The sequence below is a fragment of the Pituophis catenifer genome, unplaced genomic scaffold (assembly GCF_029215685.1).
Source record: "Pituophis catenifer annectens isolate HBS135680 unplaced genomic scaffold, rPitCat1.0.hap2 SCAF_7, whole genome shotgun sequence".
Taxonomy (NCBI): Eukaryota; Metazoa; Chordata; class Lepidosauria; order Squamata; family Colubridae; genus Pituophis; species Pituophis catenifer.
In genome coordinates, this window is record NW_027256887.1 from 13,171,703 (window position 1) to 13,195,131 (window position 23,429).

The 23,429-nt window shown below is 42.5% G+C and overlaps 1 protein-coding gene across 1 annotated transcript in view; it reads left to right on the forward strand.

The window, feature by feature from the left end:
• The window catches only part of SCUBE1 (signal peptide, CUB domain and EGF like domain containing 1), a 194,353-nt gene extending 171,928 nt beyond the window's left edge, over positions 1-22,425 (forward strand). The window contains exons 11-23 of the mRNA XM_070946765.1: positions 281-403; positions 1,693-1,812; positions 4,339-4,431; positions 8,239-8,358; positions 9,529-9,687; positions 11,355-11,558; positions 12,626-12,787; positions 14,565-14,732; positions 15,826-15,987; positions 18,167-18,364; positions 19,658-19,810; positions 21,986-22,065; positions 22,273-22,425. Coding sequence (XP_070802866.1) covers positions 281-403; positions 1,693-1,812; positions 4,339-4,431; positions 8,239-8,358; positions 9,529-9,687; positions 11,355-11,558; positions 12,626-12,787; positions 14,565-14,732; positions 15,826-15,987; positions 18,167-18,364; positions 19,658-19,810; positions 21,986-22,065; positions 22,273-22,425 — 1,895 coding nt within the window. The remainder of the gene's footprint in view (positions 1-280; positions 404-1,692; positions 1,813-4,338; positions 4,432-8,238; positions 8,359-9,528; positions 9,688-11,354; positions 11,559-12,625; positions 12,788-14,564; positions 14,733-15,825; positions 15,988-18,166; positions 18,365-19,657; positions 19,811-21,985; positions 22,066-22,272) is intronic.
• Positions 22,426-23,429: the final 1,004 nt, after the last annotated feature.

Genomic DNA, 23,429 nt, shown 5'->3' on the forward strand with positions numbered 1-23,429 from the left:
AGTCCCAGAACGTGAAAATTAAAGAATTTTTCAAGCTGCCAAGGTTGAAAAACACCGGTCTAGTCTATACTCTTTCCAGGATTTCCAGGTTGTCTGCTACCCAAATACTAGTTCTGGAGATTTTGATTGGGTTTTTTTAGAAACAGTGGACATTGATATGAAATATTGCATTTAGTATTATTAAATATTAGAATACAACGTAGTACTTCTTAGATATTGTTCAAGCAAATGAAAACAAACCCTTACAAGGCAATGCTATTTAATTTAAATATATTTTTAGATGTAGATGAATGTAGCATCAACAATGGAAGCTGTGATTCTGGATGCCTTAATACTGTGGGAACTTATGAATGTTTATGTCCACCTGGGAGAAAATTACACTGGAATAAAAAAGATTGTGTTGGTAAGTAATACTATGTACTGTAATAGACATTTTCCATTCTTTCAGTTTTTGTAATGTGAAGGTTATAAACTGAATAAGGATGTGGTGGCTCAGTGGCTAAGACACTGAGCTTGTCGATCAGAAGGTCGGCAGTTCAGCGGTTCGAATCCCTAGCACCATGTAATGGAGTGAGATCCCGTTACTTGTCCCAGCTTCTGCCAACCTTGCAGTTCGAAAGCATGTAAAAAATGCAAGTAGAAAAATAGGGACCACTTTGGTGGGAAGGTAACAGCGCTCCATGCGCCTTCGGCATTTAGTCATGCATTTGGATTTGGCTGCTGTGCAGTTTTGTCAGTTTCCCATCCGCCCTATGGCAACTCAAGAGCAGGCCAGGGATGCTTTGCAAGTTGACATTGTATTTCCTGGAATTGGGTATGTCTAGTTTAATGTAAAGAAGGACTAGGGGAGACATGATAGCAGTGTTCCAATATCTCAGGACTGCCACAAAGAAGAGGGAGTCAAGCTATTCTCCAAAGCACCTGAGGGCAGGACAAGAAGCAATGGGTGGAAACTAATCAAGGAGAGAAGCAACTTAGAACTAAGGAGAAATTTCCTGACGGTCAGAACAATTAATCAGTGGAACAACTTGCCTCCAGAAGTTGTGAATGCTCCAACACTGGAAGTTTTTAAGAAGATGTTAGATAACCATTTGTGTGAAATGGTATAAGGCTTCCTGCCTGAGCTGGTTGGACTAGAAGACCTCTAAGGTCCCTTCCAACTCTGTTATTCCATTCCATTCCATTCTATTCTATTCTATTCTATATAGGAAATTGAAGCAATCTAACCCATAAGTGAAAAGGATGAGGGATAATGGGATATGCTTCTTCAGGAAAAGTTGCAACTAGTAGCAGTGTCGAAGTGCACTTACCTTTCATTCTGGCTACGTAGATACATCTTAGCAACTTATTTAAAAGGAATCCCACGAACCAGAGCCAGGGGTGTCAAACTGGCAGCCCACGGGCCGGATGCATTATGTGCAGGCCATGCCCACCCCAGCTCCGCGAAGGCAAAAAAACATTATGATACGTCACGTGACATTGACGTGACATGGCAAGTTTGACACCCATAAACTAAATGCTTGGATTTTTTTTTAATTTACATTTTGGGTTATGCTCATAGGACATATTCCATTTGTTTCAGCCTGGCTCACATGTTTCCCCTGTTCACCCATTTGGAAGCAAAATGAAGTTGACTGCAAGATCCTTCAGTCTTCTGAATTAGTCACTTCCTTCCTACTTTTTTTTCCTCAGAGATGGTGAAATGTTTGCCTGGTGCCAATCCAGTTCCCAAAGCTCAGTTGCTCTGTAGCAAATCAGGAGGAATTGAGAACTGTTTCTTATTCTGTCCATCCAACACCCTTTTCGTTCCAGGTTGGTATCTAAAAGCATTTCTCTCCTGGTCCATAAATAAATCACACAGAGATGTGTTTAAGGTATATTGAAAAAGGTCAAGATGGTGTCACAATGATGCAATTGAAGTTCCACCCATTTTTACATGCAACATACATACTAGCTGTATGTCAGGGTTCTGACGGAGGCCCTAACCGTGACCAAAAGAAATCCAGTCATTTATTAGGAGCTTCATGTCGGCACGTTCTCAAGTGAAGCCAGCTCTGACCCTACATAATTTACACTCCAATTATGACCCTGTTCCCCCCTCCCCCGGGTATGTCATCAATTACATTCACCAACGGAGCAATTTCAAGAGTAGTAGAGGTCACTCCCTTTCGACCATTGTAGGTTTCCCTGGGATACAGCCTTGAGGGAGATAAGCGTGGAATGTGCATCTGGTTTTGGCTGCTGTGTAGTTTCGCCAGTTTCCCATCCCCCCTGGCCTATGGCAACTCGAGAGCAGGCCAGGGATGCTTTGTGAGTTGACATTGTATTCTTGACTTTTGGCCACACAGTGGCATTAAAAGTGAGTTAAAATACATTTTAGTTAGTACGGTTCAAAGAAATACTTTGTAAATATAGTTGGAGACAAGATCAATGGGAAGAATATTCAGTAAAGCTTTTTGTAAGCTATTAATAATAATTAGATTATTGTTCAAAAAAGTTGAGCATTGTGATTGCCCTTTAAGGTCTTTCACTGAGCATTCAATCATGGTCCCTGTCAAATGGCAGGGGTTGAATTAGAAGGGACCTTTTGGCCATTTAAAAGCAAATCCTTACCTCCAAACCTTGGGCAGAGAACATGCCAGCTTTTTTCAAACAAGACTTTTCTCCTCTATTGCTAAGTTCTCTGACTGACCTATACAGGCAGGAGGGATAATTCTTGGTACCTCCCCAAACTCTTCTCTGGTCATGTGGCAACAGCTGATTGGCCATGCGAGCAGCTGATATCCACTGAACAATGAACTTAGTTTGCTCTGTTCCAGAAATCAAAGTCAAAAGCATCCCAACTATTGTGTTTCCCCGAAAATAAGACCTCCCTGGATAATAAGCCCAATCGGGCTTTTGAGTGCATGCGCTAAAATAACCCCCCCACCCAGTGGTGGGATTCAAGTAATTTAACAACCGGTTCTCTGCCCTAATAATTTCTTCCAACAACCAGTTTGCCAAACTGTTCAGAAAGTTAACGCTTCGGTTCTGCCAAAGTGGTGCGAACTGGCCGAATCCCACCACTGCCCCCCCCAAAATAAGACCCCCCCGAAAATATTTAAACACATGCATAGTCGGTCCCCGCCATTTCCTCTGGTTAGGGTTAGGGAAACAGAGCTGGAAATCAGGTAAGACGGCAAAAGGAGCCCCATCTTGCTCCACGCCAGTGGTGGGTTTCGAAAAATTTTATTACCGGTTCTGTGGGTGTGGCTTGGTGGGTGTGGCATGGCTTGGTGAGCGTGGCTTGGTGGGCATGGCAGGGGAAGGATACTGTAAAATCTCTATTCCCACCCCACTCCAGGGGAAGGTTACTGCAAAATCCCCATTTTCTCCCAATCAGCTGGGACTTGGGAGGCAGAGAATAGGTGGGGGCAGGGCCAGTCAGAATTTTTACTACCGGTTCTCTGAACTACTCAAAATTTCCGCTACCAGTTCTTCAGAACTGGTCAGAACCTGCTGAAACCCACCTCTGCTCCACACACTCCAAAATAATAAGACCTCCCCGAAAATAAGGCCAAGCTCTTCAAAAATATTTAAAACAGGGTCTTATTTTTGGGGAAACACGGTAGCAGCCAGTAGCAACCCATACTAGGGCTGTCTTTGAATGCACTTGTAAAATGCTTGTGCAAAACACTTGACTCATTCCCCAGCTTTAGCTCAATCCTGGGACAGAAGTTTCTTCATGGGCTGATGCACATTTGGTGGGAGGAGAAGGAAATAAAATCCCTGCTCTTAATTTGCTTTATAGCCTGTGAAGAAAAACATCACCATTGGCAGGGCAGGGCAGGGAAGTGTGTGTGTGTGTGTCAGTATGTGTGTGAACAGCAATATTTTCTGCTGCCCCAGAACCCATAGAAAGAACCCTTATGCAACTGTTAATCTAAGCTTTTCTCTGGCTTCATCCTATCCCAAAGCTAGCAGCTATGAGGGGAAAGTTATTTACAGATATAGATGACTCATTTCTTTGTGATTATCTTGATCAACTAAACATGTGAAAAAACTGATTGGGTACATCTGGATGTCAAACCAGCTCAGGGGTGAAATGCTCCCGAATCGTCCGATCCGGTAGCAATTTTTCCCCGTGGTTCGGCGATCCGGTAGCGATCGCCGCCCGGGTGTCATTACTTCCTGGTTTTAACCAGGTAAGTAATAAGGAAGGTAAGTAGATTTCACCCCTGAACCAGTTTAGTACCCAACTACTTTAATCAACATGAATAGATTTTAACAATATTTCTATAAATCAGTGGAAGGAAAGGATGATACTGAGATATATCTTTCTCTTTTCGTTTTGTTCAGACTCAGAAAATAGCTATTCAGTAAGCTGTGGAGTGCCAGTACAACAGGGCAAGTCACAACAAAAACGCAACAGTACACTTCCAGGTTGTATGGGTAAGAATGCTCTTCGCGATTTGTTGACGTAGTTATTTGAACACCTGCAGTGCAACCTAATAATTTTGGTGAATGACCCTATTCTATCTTCTGGATATATGATTTTAAAGGAAAGCTTCTTTAAGGAAATACAAAGTAATATACCTGTGTAGTACTTCAAATCTGAAGAGGAAGAGAAAAGCTCTAGCAGAAAAGGGCTGGTCACCTTGTATGAACTTCTTACAACAGCTGCACATTTTCTCAAGATGAGGCGAGTGCCTGCGGTGAAATTCAGTGGAAAAAAGTGGGTTGCCCCCAGGTGCATCCCAGCGTGTGCCAAAGCAATGATTTTCCTCTCAACCTGAAACTCTGCCCTACCCAGAAAGCACCAGGGGGCTTCCCCAACAATTTCATAACTTGTGCCCGGTCAATCTGTGGGATTTGAAGGTGACCAGAGCCCTTGACAAGGTTGTTCCAGCAAGACTGTTGCACTGCCACCAGCGGTGGATTTGACATTAGGTTACTACCAGTTCGCGCATGCCTGCCTTCCACATATGCGACCGGCCTTCCACGCATGCGCTTTGCTCGCACATGCGCCTTCTGCGCATGCGCCTGGCCTCAAAAACGTGCCTAAATAGGATGGCATAGAGCCGTGGCGGGTGAGGAGGCCCACCCACAATTTCCGCTACCAGTTCGGGCGAACCGGTCTGAACCGGTTGAATACTAACTCTGACTGCCACCAACCCAGAAATTCCTAAGTTACTGGGAACTGAAAGAAATAAAGTGACTGAAAAGACATCTAGAGCAGCAATGGTGACAAAGCAGACATGGACACAAGTGAGCCCTGGTAATGTTTAGCCCTGCACAGTGAAGGAACCATTCTTTTCCAACCTAACCTCAATTGCAGGTCCTAACCCAGTGGCCTTGCTGAGAGTTATCCAAACCCTTTGGTGGAAAGGTGGATAGAATCCTGCCTGCAGACATACCAGATAAAATTTATTTATTTAACAAATGTACCGTATTTTTCGCTCCATAAAATGCACTTTTTTGTCTCCCAAAAGTGGATGGAAATGTCTGTGCATCTTATGGAGCGAATATTGCTGAAGCCCCGTCCACCCACCGGCCCCCACCCTTCTGCCATTTCAGCCTCCGCACGTCCCATTTTTGGCCTCCGTGCACCTTGTTTTCGGCCTCCATGTGCCCCGTTTTTGGCCTCCACAAAGGAGGCCAAAAACGGGACGTGCGGAGGCCAAAAATGGGATGCGCGGAGGCCAAAAACAGGAGTGCGTCTTATGGTCAGGTGCGTCTTATGGAGCAAAAAATACAGTATATACCACCCATCACACTTGCATGACTCTGAGCAGTTTACAAATAAAATTTGTAGATTTCTTCGCAGAATGTTGCTCATATTTGTTCTGGCTGGATGACAGTTGGGTAGAATCCATGATCATGACCAGGTGGCAACTGTGGAGGGACCTGGTTTTCTTTTAATTTTCTGGAACTGGAGGAAGTAGAAAGGGCTCCCTGATCATTTGAAATCTGTCAGTTGTGGGCTAGATCTATGCTCCTGCTGAGTCCCTTGAGTAGCTAGGTGGGTGTGAGGAGGCAGTCACTACTACTTAGAGAGAAGAGGTAGAGCTCATATAGAGGCCTTCCATATCTGTAACTTTCACCTTCGCTCGAACCTGCCATACCTGAGGAAGATTGTTGAGGAAATATTGCAAAATCAGCTGTAGAGAATCCTAGAGGAAACATGCTGTCTGGATCATTTTCAGTCAGGATTCAGGCCCACTTATGAAACTAAATAGGACCCAGATTGTTCGGGGCAATATGCTGACTCTGTAAACCGCTTAGAGAGGGCTGTTAAGCACTGTGAAGCGGTATATAAATCTAAGTGCTATTGCTATTGCTAAAGGTTTTGTGACTTGGGGATGCTTCTCGACTCTCAGCTTTGGCTGGTATGCCAATTACAACCCTCTTTGTAACTCACACCATCATCTGACCTGACTGTTGCAACTTTTCTTACATAGGACTGTTTTCAGAGATGCCCCAGAAACTAGAACTAAACAGAGCCATGAAAACCTACTGGCAAGACAATATCACTATTGTGGATTAACACCTATTTTGCAGTTCCTGAATTGGTTGCCAATAGACTTCTGCTCATTACCTTTGAAGCAGGGGTGAAATGCTACCGATTCAGATCGGTTCGGCCAAACCAGTAGCGATGGCGGTGGGTGGCTCGGAGAACCAGTAGCGATGGCAGCGGGAGGCTCCGCCCACCCGCCCAATCGTCATTACTTCCTGGTTTTAACCAGGAAGTAACCTGGTTTTTTTACCCTCTGCGCATGCACAGAAGGGTTCACACATGTGCAGAGTATCCGTGTGTCGTGTGCACTTCCGAACCAGTAGGGAAGGTAAGTAGATTTCACCCCTGTTTTGAAGCCCTATAGAAATCAGTGTTAGGACATCTGCCCATCTAATCCAGTCCTTTTAAAAGGGCCTGTTGAAAACTCCTCCCCCATGAAGTTTATGTGATATGGGCTATATAACGGCCTGGGGCAGTTTATTTATTTATTTATTTTATTTTATTTTATTTATATGCCGCCCTATCTCCGTAGGACTCAGGACGGCTCACAACAATAAAATATCCGAATAAAAGCGTGTTAAAATACATGTTAACCCCCCCAGTCCAGGCTGAACAACCATGTCATTAAGTCGCGGCGGAAGATGCGGAGGTCAGGGGCCAACCGGAGCCCCAGAGGGAGTTGGTTCCAGAGGGTGGGAGCACCCACAGAGAAAGCTCTGCTTCTAGGGGTCGCCAGTCGACACTGTCTAACCGACGGCACCCTGAGTTCCCACTGTATCTTCTCCTTGAAGGTACATGTAGCGCCTACATTGTCGATATTCCAAAAGCAAGCCCAGGCTGTATTGCTTTGGTGAACCTCAGTCCCTTGGGTTCCTGAGACATGGCGGTCTTCATCTATGTGGTACTTTGGGGTTCTTTGACTATGCATCTTATTTGTAGGGTTGCCAGGTCTGCTTCCAAAAAATAGTGGACAAGCGGGTGGGGGGGGGTGTTAAGTAGTAAAAAAATAAAAAAAAAATACAATTAAATTATATATTTTCTTACAAACATTTTAACACGTATTAAAATAATCACTTCAAAACTTTACTTAAAATTCAAAACATCAAATATATTATAAGAATATGTAAAATATTAAATTACGTTTTACTTTGCTGTCGTGTGTATTTTTTATTTGACTGCGCAGCTTTGATCAATTCTTTGTGTTTAAGGAATAATTCTTTAATTTCAGTACAATGTTGAGAAATATTAAAAAAATATACAAAGTTTTGAATAAAAAAAATGTCCACTATTTTGTGAAAAAAAATAGTGAACATAATGTGAAAAAAGTGGACTGTCCGTTCAAATAGTGGACACCTGGCAACCCTACTTATTTGGGGCACTGCTATCTTCTGCCTGGATTCCACTGGGATTAGGGTATAAACATGGTAAATAAGTAAATAAATAAGCCTTTAATTGCTTTCCAAAAAAGAACATTTTTCTTACCTACCAAACTTCCAGAATTCCTATTACCAGCTCATCATGGTTTTTATTTCATTAACCTAGCTCAGTAAAAAAAAAATGTTAGTATGAAACATGTGATGTTTTGTTTCATCAAATTTTATGCTACTCAGAATGCCAGCATTAAAAACAGTTATATAAAATTATTGTTTAACCTTTCTCTCGTTTATTTACAAAACTCTCCAGGGCTATCTTTTAGTTTCTTAAAAATATAGAATAAATTATCATTTCTTTTCTTTCTTTAGACATCTTAATGCCACCCATCAAACAGAAGGCTCGCTTTAAAATTAAAGATGCCAAGTGTCACTTAAGGCCTCGCAACAAAGAGAAGATTAAGGAAGTTGGAAAGCAGCAAACTCTTCTAGGTACAACAGACTAATCATCATTAATCTTAATCATTAAAAAAAAATCTAGTGAAACACTACTATTTTTCTCAGATTGGTGTAAATCATGGGTGAAATCTAAAAATTTTTCCTACCGGTTCTGTGGGCTTGGCTTAATTAGTGGGCGTGGTTTGGTGGTAAGGTGACTGGATTGGCGTGGCCAAGTCAATGTCACTTCTTTGCCCTTTTTTAACCTACAAAACACAACACAACACAACTGGCTCACCCACAACGTAAAGGAAGCGGCTGTGCTAGACTCAAAATGGCCCCGCAACAAGCAGGAACCTCACACAACCACAAAAAGCCCAAAAAACCAACTTTCACACTTTACACACACAAAATTCCATATACAGCTTTGTGAGATTTTGTGTGTTTGTGTAGTTAGAGTGAAACACTACAGAAACACACTAAATCTCAGAAAGCTGCACAAATATTATTTTATTTTAATTTATTTTTATTTTTATATAAAAGCAGCTAAATTTAAAACTTCCTAAACTTTAAATGGCTGGGTCTAAAAAAAAAAACAACTAAAAAAAAACCCCAATTAACTATTTTTTTTAAAGCTCCCAAAGGGGGAAAAAACTTACCCAATAGAACAGGGGTCTCCAATCTTGGCAACTTTAAGACTTGTGGACTTCAACTCCCAGAATTCCTCAGCCACCTTTGCTGGGAGTTGAAGTCCACAAGTCTAGGCAGGAAGGCAGGCAGGCAGAAAGAGCTGCTCACCAATGAGCTTGATTGCAGGTAGGGAGATTCAGTTGCTTGCTGATGCAATGGATTGCAATCGTTATGCGATCAGCAGCTAAGGTAAGCAAGCTGGAGGCTGGGAGATGGGTGGGGGAGAAAAAAAGAAACTTTTTTCCTTTTACATGGCTCTGGCGATCCAAGCTGAGTTGCCTGATTAGCAACCTACATGAGCATAACTAGATATATTATTTTAATAGTAAAAGCAACGGTACAGTTTTCTTAAAGGTATTGATACATTTCAATAAATGGTTTTGGAGGGTTTCTCTAACCCTGATTCATAAAATATTAATGGCGTACTAAGATATTTTTAATATACCAACCATACTAAAGCTAATGCAGCCGACACCACCGAAATAACGCTACTACACAGCTTAATTTTTTCCGTGTTGTTTCTGTTGTGCAAAGGAGGTCAGTTCCCCTGTGCAGACAATTGCCACATAACTTTTGTAAATCTCAAATGTGATTCCTCTAAGAAAAAACGCCGTGGGCGAAAATCTCCATCAAAAGAAGTATCCCATATCACGGCTGAGTTTGAAATGGAGATGAAGTCTGAAGAAGTCTCAGGTTAGTTAAATGGTTTGTGAAATGGTTTGTGTCGTTTCTTTGAGCCAGTTTTGATGATTAGAACTAATGTCACCTTCACACATCGCATAGGGATGACAAATATTCCACAAATGTATAGCTCGTTCCCCAGAAGCTCTTCCGATGGGTTTCTTTTATCATACTTGATATCATCCACCAAATGTAACTTTTCTCAATTCTCACTATTCATTTTTTAGAGGAGAAATCAAAACTCCATACTGAGGTCAAGGTTAAACTTGACTCATATTCCTAGAAGTTTCTGTTATTGGGAATCTGTCTGTAGAAATAATTATCTGAACTGGTTTTAATAATAGTGGACTGTATGTATGTATGTATGTATGTATGTATGAGTGGTGGGTTGCTACCGGTTCGCCCCAGATCGGGGAACTGGTAATGGCAGTGGCGGGAGGCTCCTCCCACTCACCCGGATGCTTCTGCGCACACTCAGAAGCGTTTTACATGCACGCACACGTCCACAAGCGAACCGGCAGCGATGGATTTTGAAACCCGCCCCTGCTATGTATGTATCAGTGGTAGGTTTCCCCCGGTTTGCACCAGTTCTATAGAACCGGTAGTAAAACCGGCAGGAGGCTCCACCCACTGACCCCGACGTCACCAAAATGCTTCTGTGCATGTGCGTAAGCGAAGCGAGTAGTAAAGGTAAGTAGAACCCACCCCTGGTATGGATGGATGGAGGGATGGATGGATAGATGTAAATGGGTATGTATATGTGTGTGAGTACTGCCTAAAAAAATTGTGTCTAAAAATAACTGATAGCCATCAGATTCTTCTGTGTATAAGAAATAGTCCCAAAGATAAACAAAAGCAAACGTATACCAAACCCTAAACTTTATAAGATTATGATCTTATACACAGTGGTGAAATCCAAATTTTTTTACTACCGGTTCTGTGGGCTTGGCTTGGCGGGCGTGGCTTGGTGGGCAAGGATACTGCAAAATCTCCATTCCCACCCCACTCCAGGGGAAGGATACTGCAAAATCCCCATTCCCGCCCCATTCCTGGGGGAAGGATATTGCAAAATCTCCATTCCCACCCCACTCGGGCCAGCCAGAGGTGATATTTGCTGGTTCTCCGAATTACTCAAAATTTCCGCTACCGGTTCTCCGAACTGCTCAAAATTTCCGCTATCAGTTCTCCAGAACCTATCAGAACCTGCTGGATTTCACCCCTGCTTATACAGAAACAAGAGGTTGAAGTTAAGGAATTGAGTGTTGACCAAAAAGAAAGGCAGCTAGGCTGCAGGAGGGGCATCTAGTGGAAGAAACAGGTCTAGAAACAGCATGGGAGAGTTGAATCTACTGAATCCGTAAAGAGATTCCTGAAGATTGTAGGTAATAAGTAAGCAAATGTCAAGCAAGTTTTCTAAAGCTATGGGATTTCAACATACTGATTCAGATATTATAGGTGTAGCAGGCAACATTGTCTAAGACATCATCCTTTATTAATTGAGATAGATTAATTCAATTATTGATATGAACGCCTTCCTTTTCTTGGAGGCGTCAGTGACTTCAGAAATATAGTTTACTCCAGACAAATTAGAGGACCCAGCGAGGTAGCAAGGCGACTCTGAAAACTGTGTTCTAATTCAGCTCTCAGTTGACGCTAACATTTCTATTTCTCCCTTTTAGACACTTGCAATGTTGACTGTTTGAGAAAAAGGATGGAACAGAAACTACAAACAGCTATCAAAACCTTGAGAAAATCTATTAACAAGCAGCAATTTTACATTCAGTTTTCTGGGACAGAGTACGAAGTAGCTCAAAAGGCAGCTAAAATTGCCAGCGAAGGACATTCCTGCAGTACTGGGCAAGTGCAGCAAGATGGAAAATGTGGTAAGATTCGAATAAAATGCTTTATTTCACATGCCCAGAAAAATTGTTTTCTCATGAGAGGATTTTCCAGATGTTGCTATTAATATTTTTTCCTAAACTGAACAAATTAGAAGCCTGATATTTGTCTGTATTGTCTACAACAGGGGTGTCAAACTCAAAGTAAATCTAAAGGTGCGTAAATCTGACCCGCAGGGCCACCCTGGAAACAGCAACGACCAACCAGTGGTGTCACTGGCAGTGAATACGGAGCTCGGGAGGGCCGCCGGCAACCCTCGTGAGCTCTGTTTTCACTGGCAGAGGGTTGCAGGATGCTGTTGCAGCCGAAAACTGAGCTCACGAGAGCTGCGGGCGGCCCTTCTGAGCTCTGTTTTCACTGGCAGAGGGTTGCAGGATGCTGTTGCAGCCGAAAACTGAGCTCACGAGAGCTGCGGGCGGCCCTTCTGAGTTCTGTTTTCACTGGCAGAGGGTTGCAGGAAGCCGTCGCAGCTGAAAACTGAGCTCTGGAGCCCATTTTCACTGGCAGAGTGCCCGGGCCACCACAGGGACCCTGGCACGAGTGATGTTGAGCTAACTATGCCCTCCCTGGCCACGCCCCCCTGCCCCCCCCCAAAATCAAACACAACCCTGATGCGGCCCTCAATGAAATCGAGTTTGACACCCCTGGTCTACAATATGTACACATTTCTTTTTTTTTTTTTATTGAAAAGTTTTATGAAAAATACAAACATTTTCACCCCCCCCTTCCCCCCTCAACCCCCCCTCCCCTTCCCACCCTCCCTTCCCCTCCCTCCCCCCCACCCCCCTCCCTAGACTTCCCAGAACGAGCATATATGTACACATTTCAAAGCTTGTTTTTATGTATAGATGTAAAAATGTGTTCTTAATATTAGCAACGATGCGGTGTGGGGATTTAAAATATTACTCAAAGATTGCAAGATGCTATCTACTGTAAAGCTGAACAAGGGTGTGATCAGTTTAAAGGGATGGTTTACAGTGATCAATAGTACTATGAAGACACTGTGATAATGAAACGGTAATAAACATAGAATTGATTTTTATTTTCCCAGTTACCTGCAGCGTTGGCACCTATTATAGTGGAGAACAGAATCAATGCATCCCTTGCTCACCAGGGACATATCAAGACACAGAAGGTCAGCTCTCCTGTGAACCTTGTCCAGGGAATGATGGGCAAGGCATTGCAGGTGCCCGAAGTGTGTTAGAATGTGGAGGCAAGTAGCATTTCATTTCACAAATTTCATTTCAGAAACTGGAGTGAAAAGTTAATTAAAAATAAGGAAAAGGGAGACATCTGAGGTTGCGACCTGAGCTGTAAATCATTGTTTTGTATTGACTGCTAAATGATTTCTGGGATATGCTGGGATATGCTTAGATCTTGCGTAATCAGTTCATATGAAGCACCAATCAGATTACGTCCTAGAACAGGGGTGTCAAACTCGTGGCCCAGATGCATCACGTGCTGGCCACACCCACCCCCGTTTTAGCGAAGGGGGAAAAAGTTGCGACACGTCACTTGATGACGTGTCATCTCGAGAGTGACACCCCTGTCCTAGAATATATCTTATACAGTAGTCCTCAACCACATCTGATCGCTTACCAACCATTTGAAGTTACAGCAGATTTCATAGCTACGTTATGACCCTCCTCAAAGTTATGACTGCTGTAGCATTTCATTTCACAAATTTCATTCAGAAACTGGAGTGAAAAGTTGATTGAAAATAGGAAAAAGGAGAAATCTGAAGTTGTGACCTGAGCTGTAAATCATTGTTTTGTATTGGCTTGTCTGTTGTGCCTGCTAAATGTTTCCTGGGATATGCTTAGGTCCTGCATAATCGGTTCATGTGAAGCATCAATCAGGTTACTCTGAATGTCCTAGAATATATCTTATAGATGTAGGTCCTCAACCTATATCTGATCCAGGGGTGAAATGCTCCCGGTTTGGACCGGATCGCGATGGAGGCGGGTGGTTCAGAGAACCGGTAGCAAAAATCCCTGCCCTTCCTCCCATGACCAGCTGAGCCGCAGCGGCTTTTTCTTTTAATTTTTAAAAGCATTTTTTCTACAACCTCTTCGGCTGAAAAAATGCTTTTAAAAGTAAAAAAGCCTCTGATAATCGCGCGGCTCAGCTGGGATCGTCAAAGGAATCGTCAGCTGATGATCTCAGCTGAGTTGCCTGATCGGCAGAGGGTTTTTTTCTTTTAAATGCCTCTGACGATCCAAGCTGTGTTGCCTGATCGGCAGAGGCTTTTAAAAGAAAAAAAGCCTCTGCCGATCAGGCAACTCAGCTGGGATTGCCAGAGCCTTTTGAAAGCATTTTTTTACAACCTCTTTGCCAAAGAGGTTGTAGAAAAAATGGTTTTAAAAGAAAAAAAAATTTGGCCACACCCACCCAGTCACAGCTTGCTGGTGGCTGCCACCACCAGCAAGCCACGCCCACACAACCGGTAGTAACAAATTTTAGATTTCACCACTGATCTGATCACTTACCATTTGAGTTACAACAGATTTCATAGCTCAAAGTTAAGACTGCTGTGTGCATGCACAGTCATGCACACAGTCGTGCGATCACATTTCAGGAGCTTGGTAACTGGCTCACATTTACAACCAGTTGTAGCGTCCCACAGTCACATGATTGCAACTTCCAAAGTCCTTTGTTGTTAAAAAAAAATCCCGAAGAGCAAATGCCACAGACACTGAGATAACTGGTAAGCTGGGCCTTAGCTGTCTATGGAGATTCTCAGTCATCCAGGTCATGGTTGTCCCAAAGGTGCTTTTTTCCAAAAGGCAACTGAACTTTCTGGCTTTTCTTTGAAGACGTTTCGCCTCTCATCCAAGAAGCTTCTTCAGCTCTGAGAAGCTTCTTAGATGAGAAGCGAAACGTCTTCAAAGAAAAAAACAGAAAGTCCAGTTGCCTCTTGAAAAAAAAGCACTTAGGGACTGTGCGTTAGCTATGTTTATGTGTAAACCGTAGATTTATTCCCTTTCTAGGGCAGTGTTCTCCTGGGCAGTTTTCTTTTGATGGTTTTAAACCTTGCAGACTGTGTCCACTTGGCACTTATCAGTCTGAACCAGGAAGGACTCTCTGTTTCCCCTGTGGTGGACAGCTGGGGACAAAATACGAGGGCGCCGTTTCATTTCAAGACTGTGAAACTAAAGGTAAGTTTATGTTCTGCCCTTCCATATATTACTAGGGCAGCTCAAAATAAAATATAAGAATACCATGAAACGATGGGTTGGGTATGTTTCATCAAGTCTTATTCAACTCGTAGCAACCACACAAATAGATCTTCTCAAAGATGCTTGGGGGTTATCCCTAACCCCGTGATTGGCGAACCTATGGCACATGTGCCAAAGGTGCCATGCAGAGCCCTGTCTGCGGGCACGCGAGCTGTCATCCAGCTCAGCTCCAACCCGCATGTGCGCACCTCCCGCCAGCCAGCTGGTTTTTGGGTCTCTGCGGGGCGCATATAGGAGACGTGCACATACCGGGGTGGGAGGGTCGCGCACACATGCGCAAGGGGTGAGGGGAGCATGGGGGGTGCGGCGCCCCCCCTGCGGCCCATTTTGGGCCTACCATGCCTCCCTGCAGCCTCCTGGGACCAAAAACGGGCCACGGGGGGGGTCACCGCACCCTCCCCCGGTGGCCTGTTTTTGGGCCTAGCAGGCCTCCTGTGGCCCGATTTTGGTCCCAGGAGGCTGCAGGGAGGCCTGCTAGGCCCAAAACGGGGCAGGGGGGTCGCAGGGGGGGTCACATGCATGTGCGGGGGTGCGCAGGCAGGTCGTGCACACATGTACGGGGATGGGGGGGTTGTGCGTGCATTGCATTGTGGGTGCGGGCACATGTGTGTGCTGTCGTGCACGAGCGCACTTTCTGCACATGACGACAAAAATGTTAGCCATCACTGCCCTAACCTGTTCTTCCAAGTCTCACCATTAAGGAGTCCATCCCCCCTTGCTGTTGGTCATCCTCGTCCTTCTCTTTCTTTCCATCATCAGAACCTTTTCCAAAGAACTGGGTCTTTGCATAATGCATCCAAAGTATGATAATTTAAGGCTGGTCCTTTGTGCCTTCAGTGAGGATTTTGGGTTGATTTGTAATAGAACAGGTATTTTATTTGTCGTAAAAAGTCGCAAATGCATCTCGGATAAGATTTTTTGCCCAGTGCCAGCCTGATGTGTTTCATTTTTTTTTCCTCTGTTCCTTTTATCTTGCATACATTATAAAACAACCTGCCTCTCTTCTAAACAGTTCATTGTTCTCCTGGCCATTACTACAACTCTACAACCCACAGATGTATCAGGTGTCCTGTTGGAACCTACCAGCCTGAATTTGGCCAGAATTATTGCATCACTTGCCCTGGAAATACAAGCACAGATTTTGATGGTTCCACTAACGTTACACACTGTAAAAGTAAGTTTTTCCTATGATCAGCCATACTTGCAATATTGCCTTGAATGCCCTGTGAGCCGGTTACTAAATTAGTTAATCTTAAATCTTATTGCCAGTCATAGCCCATCTGCAAGCTACACTTGTACTATATAATTGAGTTGAGTTTGAAAATCTTACAGATGAAATTCAATGATGACTTGCTTGACTGTGATGTAAACATTATCAAAATGAAGAATTCACCCACCTCTAAACTCAGCCAGTCTAAAACCTGACATATCCTTAGCAGTAGAGTAAGACAGTGGGATATGAAGGATCTCAGCCTCAGATCATATCAAGTAAGCTGTTTTTGAGCAGCAAGGCAATTTTCCCATACAAATCCTTCTTGCTTCTACTATAAAATTGAAGGTCTCAATGTCTCTCCAGTGTGTTTTCACTTCCTTTAAAATAATATAAGGATTATGGAAGCACTATCTTGGCAGTCTGTTCTCTGTGTTAGAAGGAAGAAATGTCTTCTTTAGCAAAGTAGATACCCTACATGACTCTAGAAAGAGTGCAGAGAAGAGCCACAAAGATGATCAGGGGAGGCTAAAACATATAAAGAATGGTTTCAGGAATTGGGTATGTCTAGTCTAGTGAAAAGAAGGAGCAGGAGTGACATTTATTTACTCATTCATTCATTCATTCATTCATTCATTCATTGGTTTGATTTATATGCCGCCCTTCTCTGGAGACTCAGGGTGGCTTACAATGCGTTAAGCAATAGCCTTCATACTTTTCTATATACCTGCTTAGTAGGGCTTTTGGGGCCCCCTGTGTATTCCAAATTAAATGAAAGCAAAGTCCTCAAAACACCATTCTTCAGTTTATCTCTGACCTTGGGATAATTAGGCAAACTGCAAAGGCTTTTCTTGGTAACAGTTCAGGAACAGAAGACGCTGTGAAGAAAGAAATACATCCAAACACGAAGCAAATCTCTCAACGGTTGTTTTCCGGCAAAGAGGCCAAGAGCTGTTGCTGGTCTTTTAAGCCTTATGGTGGGGGCCAATCATCTCTTGGCCTTACTCCCAAGTCGTCCTCTCTGCTTTAGCTGCTCCTGTCTTCTGGCAGCTCTTCTCATATGTGCACTAGGAACAGGCTTCTCCTATTTCTCCGCCTCTCTACTGTCAGCCTCTGGAGACTCCAAAGTCCGTACATCACTCCCTGACCCCCTGGCCTCATCTCTGCCTCCGACGCCGAGCCCTCATCCAGGCCTTCCCCAGCCTCCAGGACTGGCCCATGTTCTTCCTCAGCCTCATCGCTGTCCAACTCCGCTGCCAGTTCCACAGGCTGCTGGCAGACCACAACATCAACAGGGTTGGCTGTATGATGCTGTCACTCATGTTAAATTAAGCTAATTCAGAGCAAGGGTTCACTGTGATCATCACCTTGCTAACTATAGCAAGCATCTGTGGTAGGGGAGAAATATGGGCTTACTATGAGGAAGGGAAAAGTCAAATCCATTTTCATTTTCTTCCGCAAAATAGGAAGCTTTTTTTCAGGGAAGAGGAAACATTCACACCCTGTTTATCAAATTCGGCTTTGGGTTAGCCAAAAAAAAAAAAGAAGAAGAAAGAAATATTTAACTTTTTAAACGGCAGCATGATGCATCTGCATCCCATTTGAATTGATGAAAGAGTTTTTACCATTTAAGTCTTGTCTTTACATACAAGGAGAGATTAGAGCGGTGCTACAGCTTGTATTTGGAAGCAAAAATGTGCTTTGGAGAGCATAAATATAGCCCCTGATCATCATTTTTAGAACCATCTGTGTCTTCCCTAGGAACTTAAGGAGTTGCAAAGGGGAACAGTGTTTCTCCTCCCACCCATTTCAAGGCACAGCCAAAGGCAGATATTCACTCCCAGGTTTACAGAACGTAGCACAATCAGATTTATAGTTAGATCAAGACCCCAAAGGAAAATCATCCAAAATAATAGTCATGAAGCAATTTTTTAAATTTGCAAAATGATTTACCGTTGTATAGCTTCTTAAGGTAAGACCAATGAGTACCTGAAGAGAATCCTCGTTGCAGAAACAGAGATTGTAAAACAGCTCAGTCTGACTTCATCTCTTTTTCTCTCCCGGTCTCTCTCCCTCTCCTATCTCTCTCTCTCACTCTTTCTCTTCTCTCTCTCCCTCTCCCTCTCCCTCTCTCACTCTGTAGATCAACAATGTGGTGGAGAACTTGGAGACTATACAGGGTACATCGAATCCCCCAACTATCCAGGAGATTACCCAGCCAATGTTGAATGCACTTGGAATATAAGCCCACCTCCAAAGAGACGAATACTCATTGTAGTCCCAGAAATCTTTCTCCCAATTGAAGATGAGTGTGGTGATGTTTTAGTAATGAGAAAAAGTGGTAAGCTTTGTTCCCAGACTGACATCTCAGAAAATTGTCACTGAATACTTTATCTGATTCAGGAGTGATGTTTATTTATGTAAAACTTCATAATGTTGACTTAGCTCTTATCATTTAGAAGCTACATCTGCAAGGAGAACTGACTCTAAATTCAATGCCTGACAAAGATTTTGACACATTTTCTGTACAACACTTTCAATAGTGTCTAAATGGCTGGTCTTGGATAATGACCATGTTCTCTTCAGAATTGCACCCTGTATATAATAATCACTTCTGGATCTTTTTTTGTTTTCTGCTGTCCAATTTATTTCTATCTCCTTTTTAAATTTTGTATTTCTGTATTTTTACTGTTTGGCTGTTCACCGCCCTGAGTCCGCCCTTCGGGAGTAGGGCGGTATATAAATTAAATAAATAAAATAAATAAATAAAATAAATATTAAATGACATTATTTAGTATTACTCAGACTAGCACAGAGGTCTCCAACCTTGGCGACTTTAAGCCTGGCGGACTTCAACTCCCAAAATGAAATTATGTAATACTCAGAGTATAGACTAGCTTTGCTGGCTGGGGAATTCTGGGAGTTGAAGTCAGCCAGGCTTAAAGTTGCCAAGATTGGAGAGCCCTGGACTAGCATAATCATGAGTCCAGACAAGACTTACAAATGATTCCCAAACTTCTGCCAATGAAAGTTAGTTTAATTAGATCAGCTGCAACATAATGGGATATAGTTTGAATAATACAGACTTTACATAAGGAAGGTTCATTGTTCAGTCCCCAGAAAAACATGGCCTCCGGATAATTAGGAAACACTTCTCTTTGAAAAACTACATAGAGATGTAAGTCTTGCTAATCTTGGACTAGAGCAGGGGTATCAAACGCAAGGCCCGGGGGGTACTTAGATCTGGCCCGCCCTGGAAAACAGCGAAGGACTGGCCTGCGGTGCTTCTGCCAGCGAAAACAGTGCGGCCCTCCTGAGCTCTGTTTTTACTGGCAGAGGGTTGCAGGAGGCCGTGGCAGCCAAAAACGGAGCTCGGGAGCCCGTTTTCACTGGCAGAGCGCTGCGGCCACGACAGGCGCCCCCAACAGGAGTGACGTTGAGCTGGCCACATCCAACCTGGCCACGCCCACCCCACCTCCCCAAGGTCAAACACAACCCTGATGCGGCCCTCAATGAAATCGAGTTTGATAGCCCTGGACTAGAAAGAATGCGAAATGTAGCACTTCGCTTATCTTGAAAAATGAAATTTAATTTTTACAAAAATCTGTATGTTTATTTTATTTTTATTTTTAAGCTTCACCTACATCAATTACTACCTATGAAACCTGCCAAACCTATGAGAGACCCATAGCATTCACCTCCCGGTCACGGAAATTGTGGATTCAGTTCAAATCAAATGAAGGAAACAGTGGCAAAGGATTTCAAGTTCCCTATGTAACATACGACGGTAATATTTACACCAGTATTGTTCTAGTATATAGTAGGTGAATGCACAAATAACCCAAAATAAATTATGTTAATAGAGAAGAAGGGATATAAAATTTCCTGGTCTCTTCTTTTCCTTCAGTATTTTTAGAATCAGTATTGGTAAAGATTTTCCATACAGGAATATATAATTAGTGTTTACAAGTTATTTTACTTAAATACTCAGAAAGTACTCAGAAAGTATTTTTTAATAGCTAAAAGCTTATTTGGCTCCTTTTCCCTTGTTGTTTTACTGATGAAGGATGATCACACAATTTTACAAACCATTTGTTGTATGAAATGTTTAACCATGCTTAAAACTCAAGAGAGACCTATCATATTTCTGATAGGTTTCTGATTTCTAGAAAGGAAATGCCTTTGTACTAACTCAGGTTTTTGTTTTAATTAAATTCAGTCATACTTATTTGTTTTATGCATTGAGGAGAAATATAAATTTTTCCTTTCCTTTTCAACGTGCTCCAAAATTTTAAAAGTTTTTGGAATTCTCTCTTGGTTTTTGTCTTCTTCACAATATAGCATCCACAGAATTTGGTTAAGCGGAATATTAATTTTATATCAATTTGCAATCAACATTTGAAGCTGATTTGCAAATCCCAATTGATGACAATCTCAGCTGGGTTAAACTTTAATAAATATAGCACTAGCTACTGTATATTAACAAAAAATGGAAAAAAGTTTTTTTTTTTGTCAAATAGATTTAATCTATAAATTTGATTTTGTACACAATCTGTGGACAATGTCTGTCCACAACCTGTCTATCCATCCACCATTCCTCCCTCTATTCCCTGTCATCTTTACATTCTCACAGAAAAAAATCATAATAATCCAAAGAGAAAATAACCTATTATTTCTTTTGAGTATCAATTAATTAACAATTGGTCTAGTAGTTGTTGTTGTTTGGTCTGAAATAAGAACAGAGATACCTATATCTGGCCTTTTGGGGTATGAGACGGGTTGTTTTTGTTAGTTTTTGTGAGTAATGAAGGAAATTAACCTCAAGCTGTTCAAAACTTCCATTCAGCATTCACAGAATCAGTTTGATAAGGTAGTTTAGGCTCTGGTCTAGAAACTACGAGACTGTGAACTCTAGGCCTTCTTTGGGTGTGAAATCTAGCTGGGATAAAAAAAAATGTGTAAAAATCTAAAAATAATTCACAGAGAGCAAGCCCTACAGGAGACTTCTTTGAAAAACATCCAGTGGTGGGATTCAGCCGGTTCGAGCCGGTTCGGGAAAACCAGTAGTTAAATTTCTGGCTGGCCCCACCCCAGGGGTGAAATCCAGCAGGTTCTGAGAGGTTCTGGAGAACTGGTAGCAGAAATTTTGAATAGTTCGGATAACCGGCAAATACCACCTCTGGCTGGGCCCAGAGTGTGGAGGGAATGGGGATTTTGCAGTATCCTACCCCTGGAGTGGAGTAGGAATGGAGATTTTGCAGTATCCTTCCCCTGCCATGCCCACCAAGCCATGTCCACAGAACTGGTAGTAAAAAATTTTGGATTTCACCACGGCCCCACCCTACCCTGTCCCTTCCAGAAGTCCCCCGTGCCCCATTTTGGCTCCCAGGTAAGTGCAGGGAGGCTTCCTAGGCCCAAAACGAGGCACAGGGGGGTGTGGTACCCCCCAGCTCATTTTTGCTCCCAGGAGGCTGCAGGGAAGCCTACTAGGCCCAAAATGGGGCGCGGGGGGTACATTCCCCCCACGACCCGTTTTTGCTCCTGAGGGGGTGCAGGAGGTCAAGTGCTGCCTGTCACACTCCCTGGCCACGCCCACCCAGCTGGTCATTAGGGCAGAGAACCAGTTGTTAAATTATTTGAATCCCATCACTGGAAACATCTTTCTTTGAGATCAGAAACAAAAAGGGATTTCTATCAGTTTCTCTTCTAAGATCTTCTATCTACATATCCTGTAGTTCCTGGAATGTTGTCCTAAAAGGCCACCAGACTGCACCTTGATAGCAAGATAGTGAGAGGGAGATAGGCGGCGTATAAATTTAATAAATAAATAAAATACATTTAAATAAACAAAAAGGCTGTGTTTAAATTCAGGATCACTTCAAAACGTGTGGCTCATCTGCCTGGATGTTGTTGTCAGAAAAAAAAAATCACTGATTTGGTCCTTTTGGCATTCACTTTTCAGAGGACTATCAGCAGTTAATAGAAGACATTGTTCGTGATGGACGTTTATACGCTTCAGAAAATCACCAAGAAATTTTAAAAGTAAGCTTTCCATACTTAGTCTTTCCTAGCGGCTTTTATTGAAGAAGTTGCAGAGTGCTTCTTAAAATTGGGGGACACAAAACCGGAACTCCATTCTAAGGGGAAGGAAATCTTACCCAGGGAGGGAGGGAGGGTAGGAGGGCCAAATGGGAGGGCAGGAGAGCCCATTGCAAAATGATGAGCTTTTGCTTCTTCTGTCTCCCACAGGACAAGAAATTGATTAAAGCCCTTTTTGATGTATTGGCACATCCTCAAAACTATTTCAAGTACACAGCACAAGAATCGAAGGAGATGTTTCCAAGATCGTTTATAAAGCTATTGCGATCAAAAGTTTCCAGATTTCTACGACCATACAAATAGCTTCTAGTGCTTTTTTTTTCAGGAGTTTTTTGTTTTATTTTTGGTTCTTTCGCATTCCTGTCAAATATTGTATTGGGTTTGACTGTAGAAACATTTTCCTGATTTTAAGATTTCCTGCCCACCTTTATCTTAAATTGTATATTGAAGAATAACTATTGTTTTATAATCTCCAATTTTTGATGGGATTTTTTTTTCACCTCAAAGAAAAGTAACTTGGAATTCCAGAGAACACGACTCTATTTTCAGTTTATCATCGAGAAGCGTTTGTTTTAGAAAAGGAACCTTGTTGATCTACCACATAAAGAAGAAACCTGTTCGTCTTTTTTTGAAGAAACTACCTGCAAAGAAGAATTATTGATAGAAAAAAGTATGTAGTATAAAGGATACTTGGATTTTGAATTGCACTTGAACTTTATATGTGAAATTTTGGGAAGGGGAATCTAAACTTCATTGTTTTCCTTTTGGTGGTTTTATGGAGACTTTTTTTTATAAACCAAAAAGAAGCTGGGGATAAAATATAGTTGCCTTAACTTTTGTTTAATGGGTTAGGCAAGAATAACCCTACAATCCATAGATTTCTTGCTTCCCGATATAACATTTTTTAAGTCTATTTTGAAAATGGAATGCAATGGTTGAATTAGACACAGAATTGGTTTCTCTGCTAAATTTTATACCAAGAAGGAAGAGTCTTAAGTGGGGGACACTAGTAGCTAGTTTTCTTCCTCTTGATTGAATATCTAAATATGTACAAAATCTAACAGGCATCTGTTTGTGAATACCAGGGCAACAGAAATATCATTCATATAATAATGTTTTTCAGAGGAATAAACGACAGCTCAGATGCTGGGTACTAGGTATGATGAAATGAGGAGAGAAATTCATGTTCTTTCTTTTTCTCCCTCCCTCCCTCCCTCCTTCCCTCCCTCTCTCTCTCTCTCTTTCCCTCTGTCTCCCTCCCTCCCTCCCTCTCTCACTCTGCAAAAGACTAGAGTTTTTTACACCTT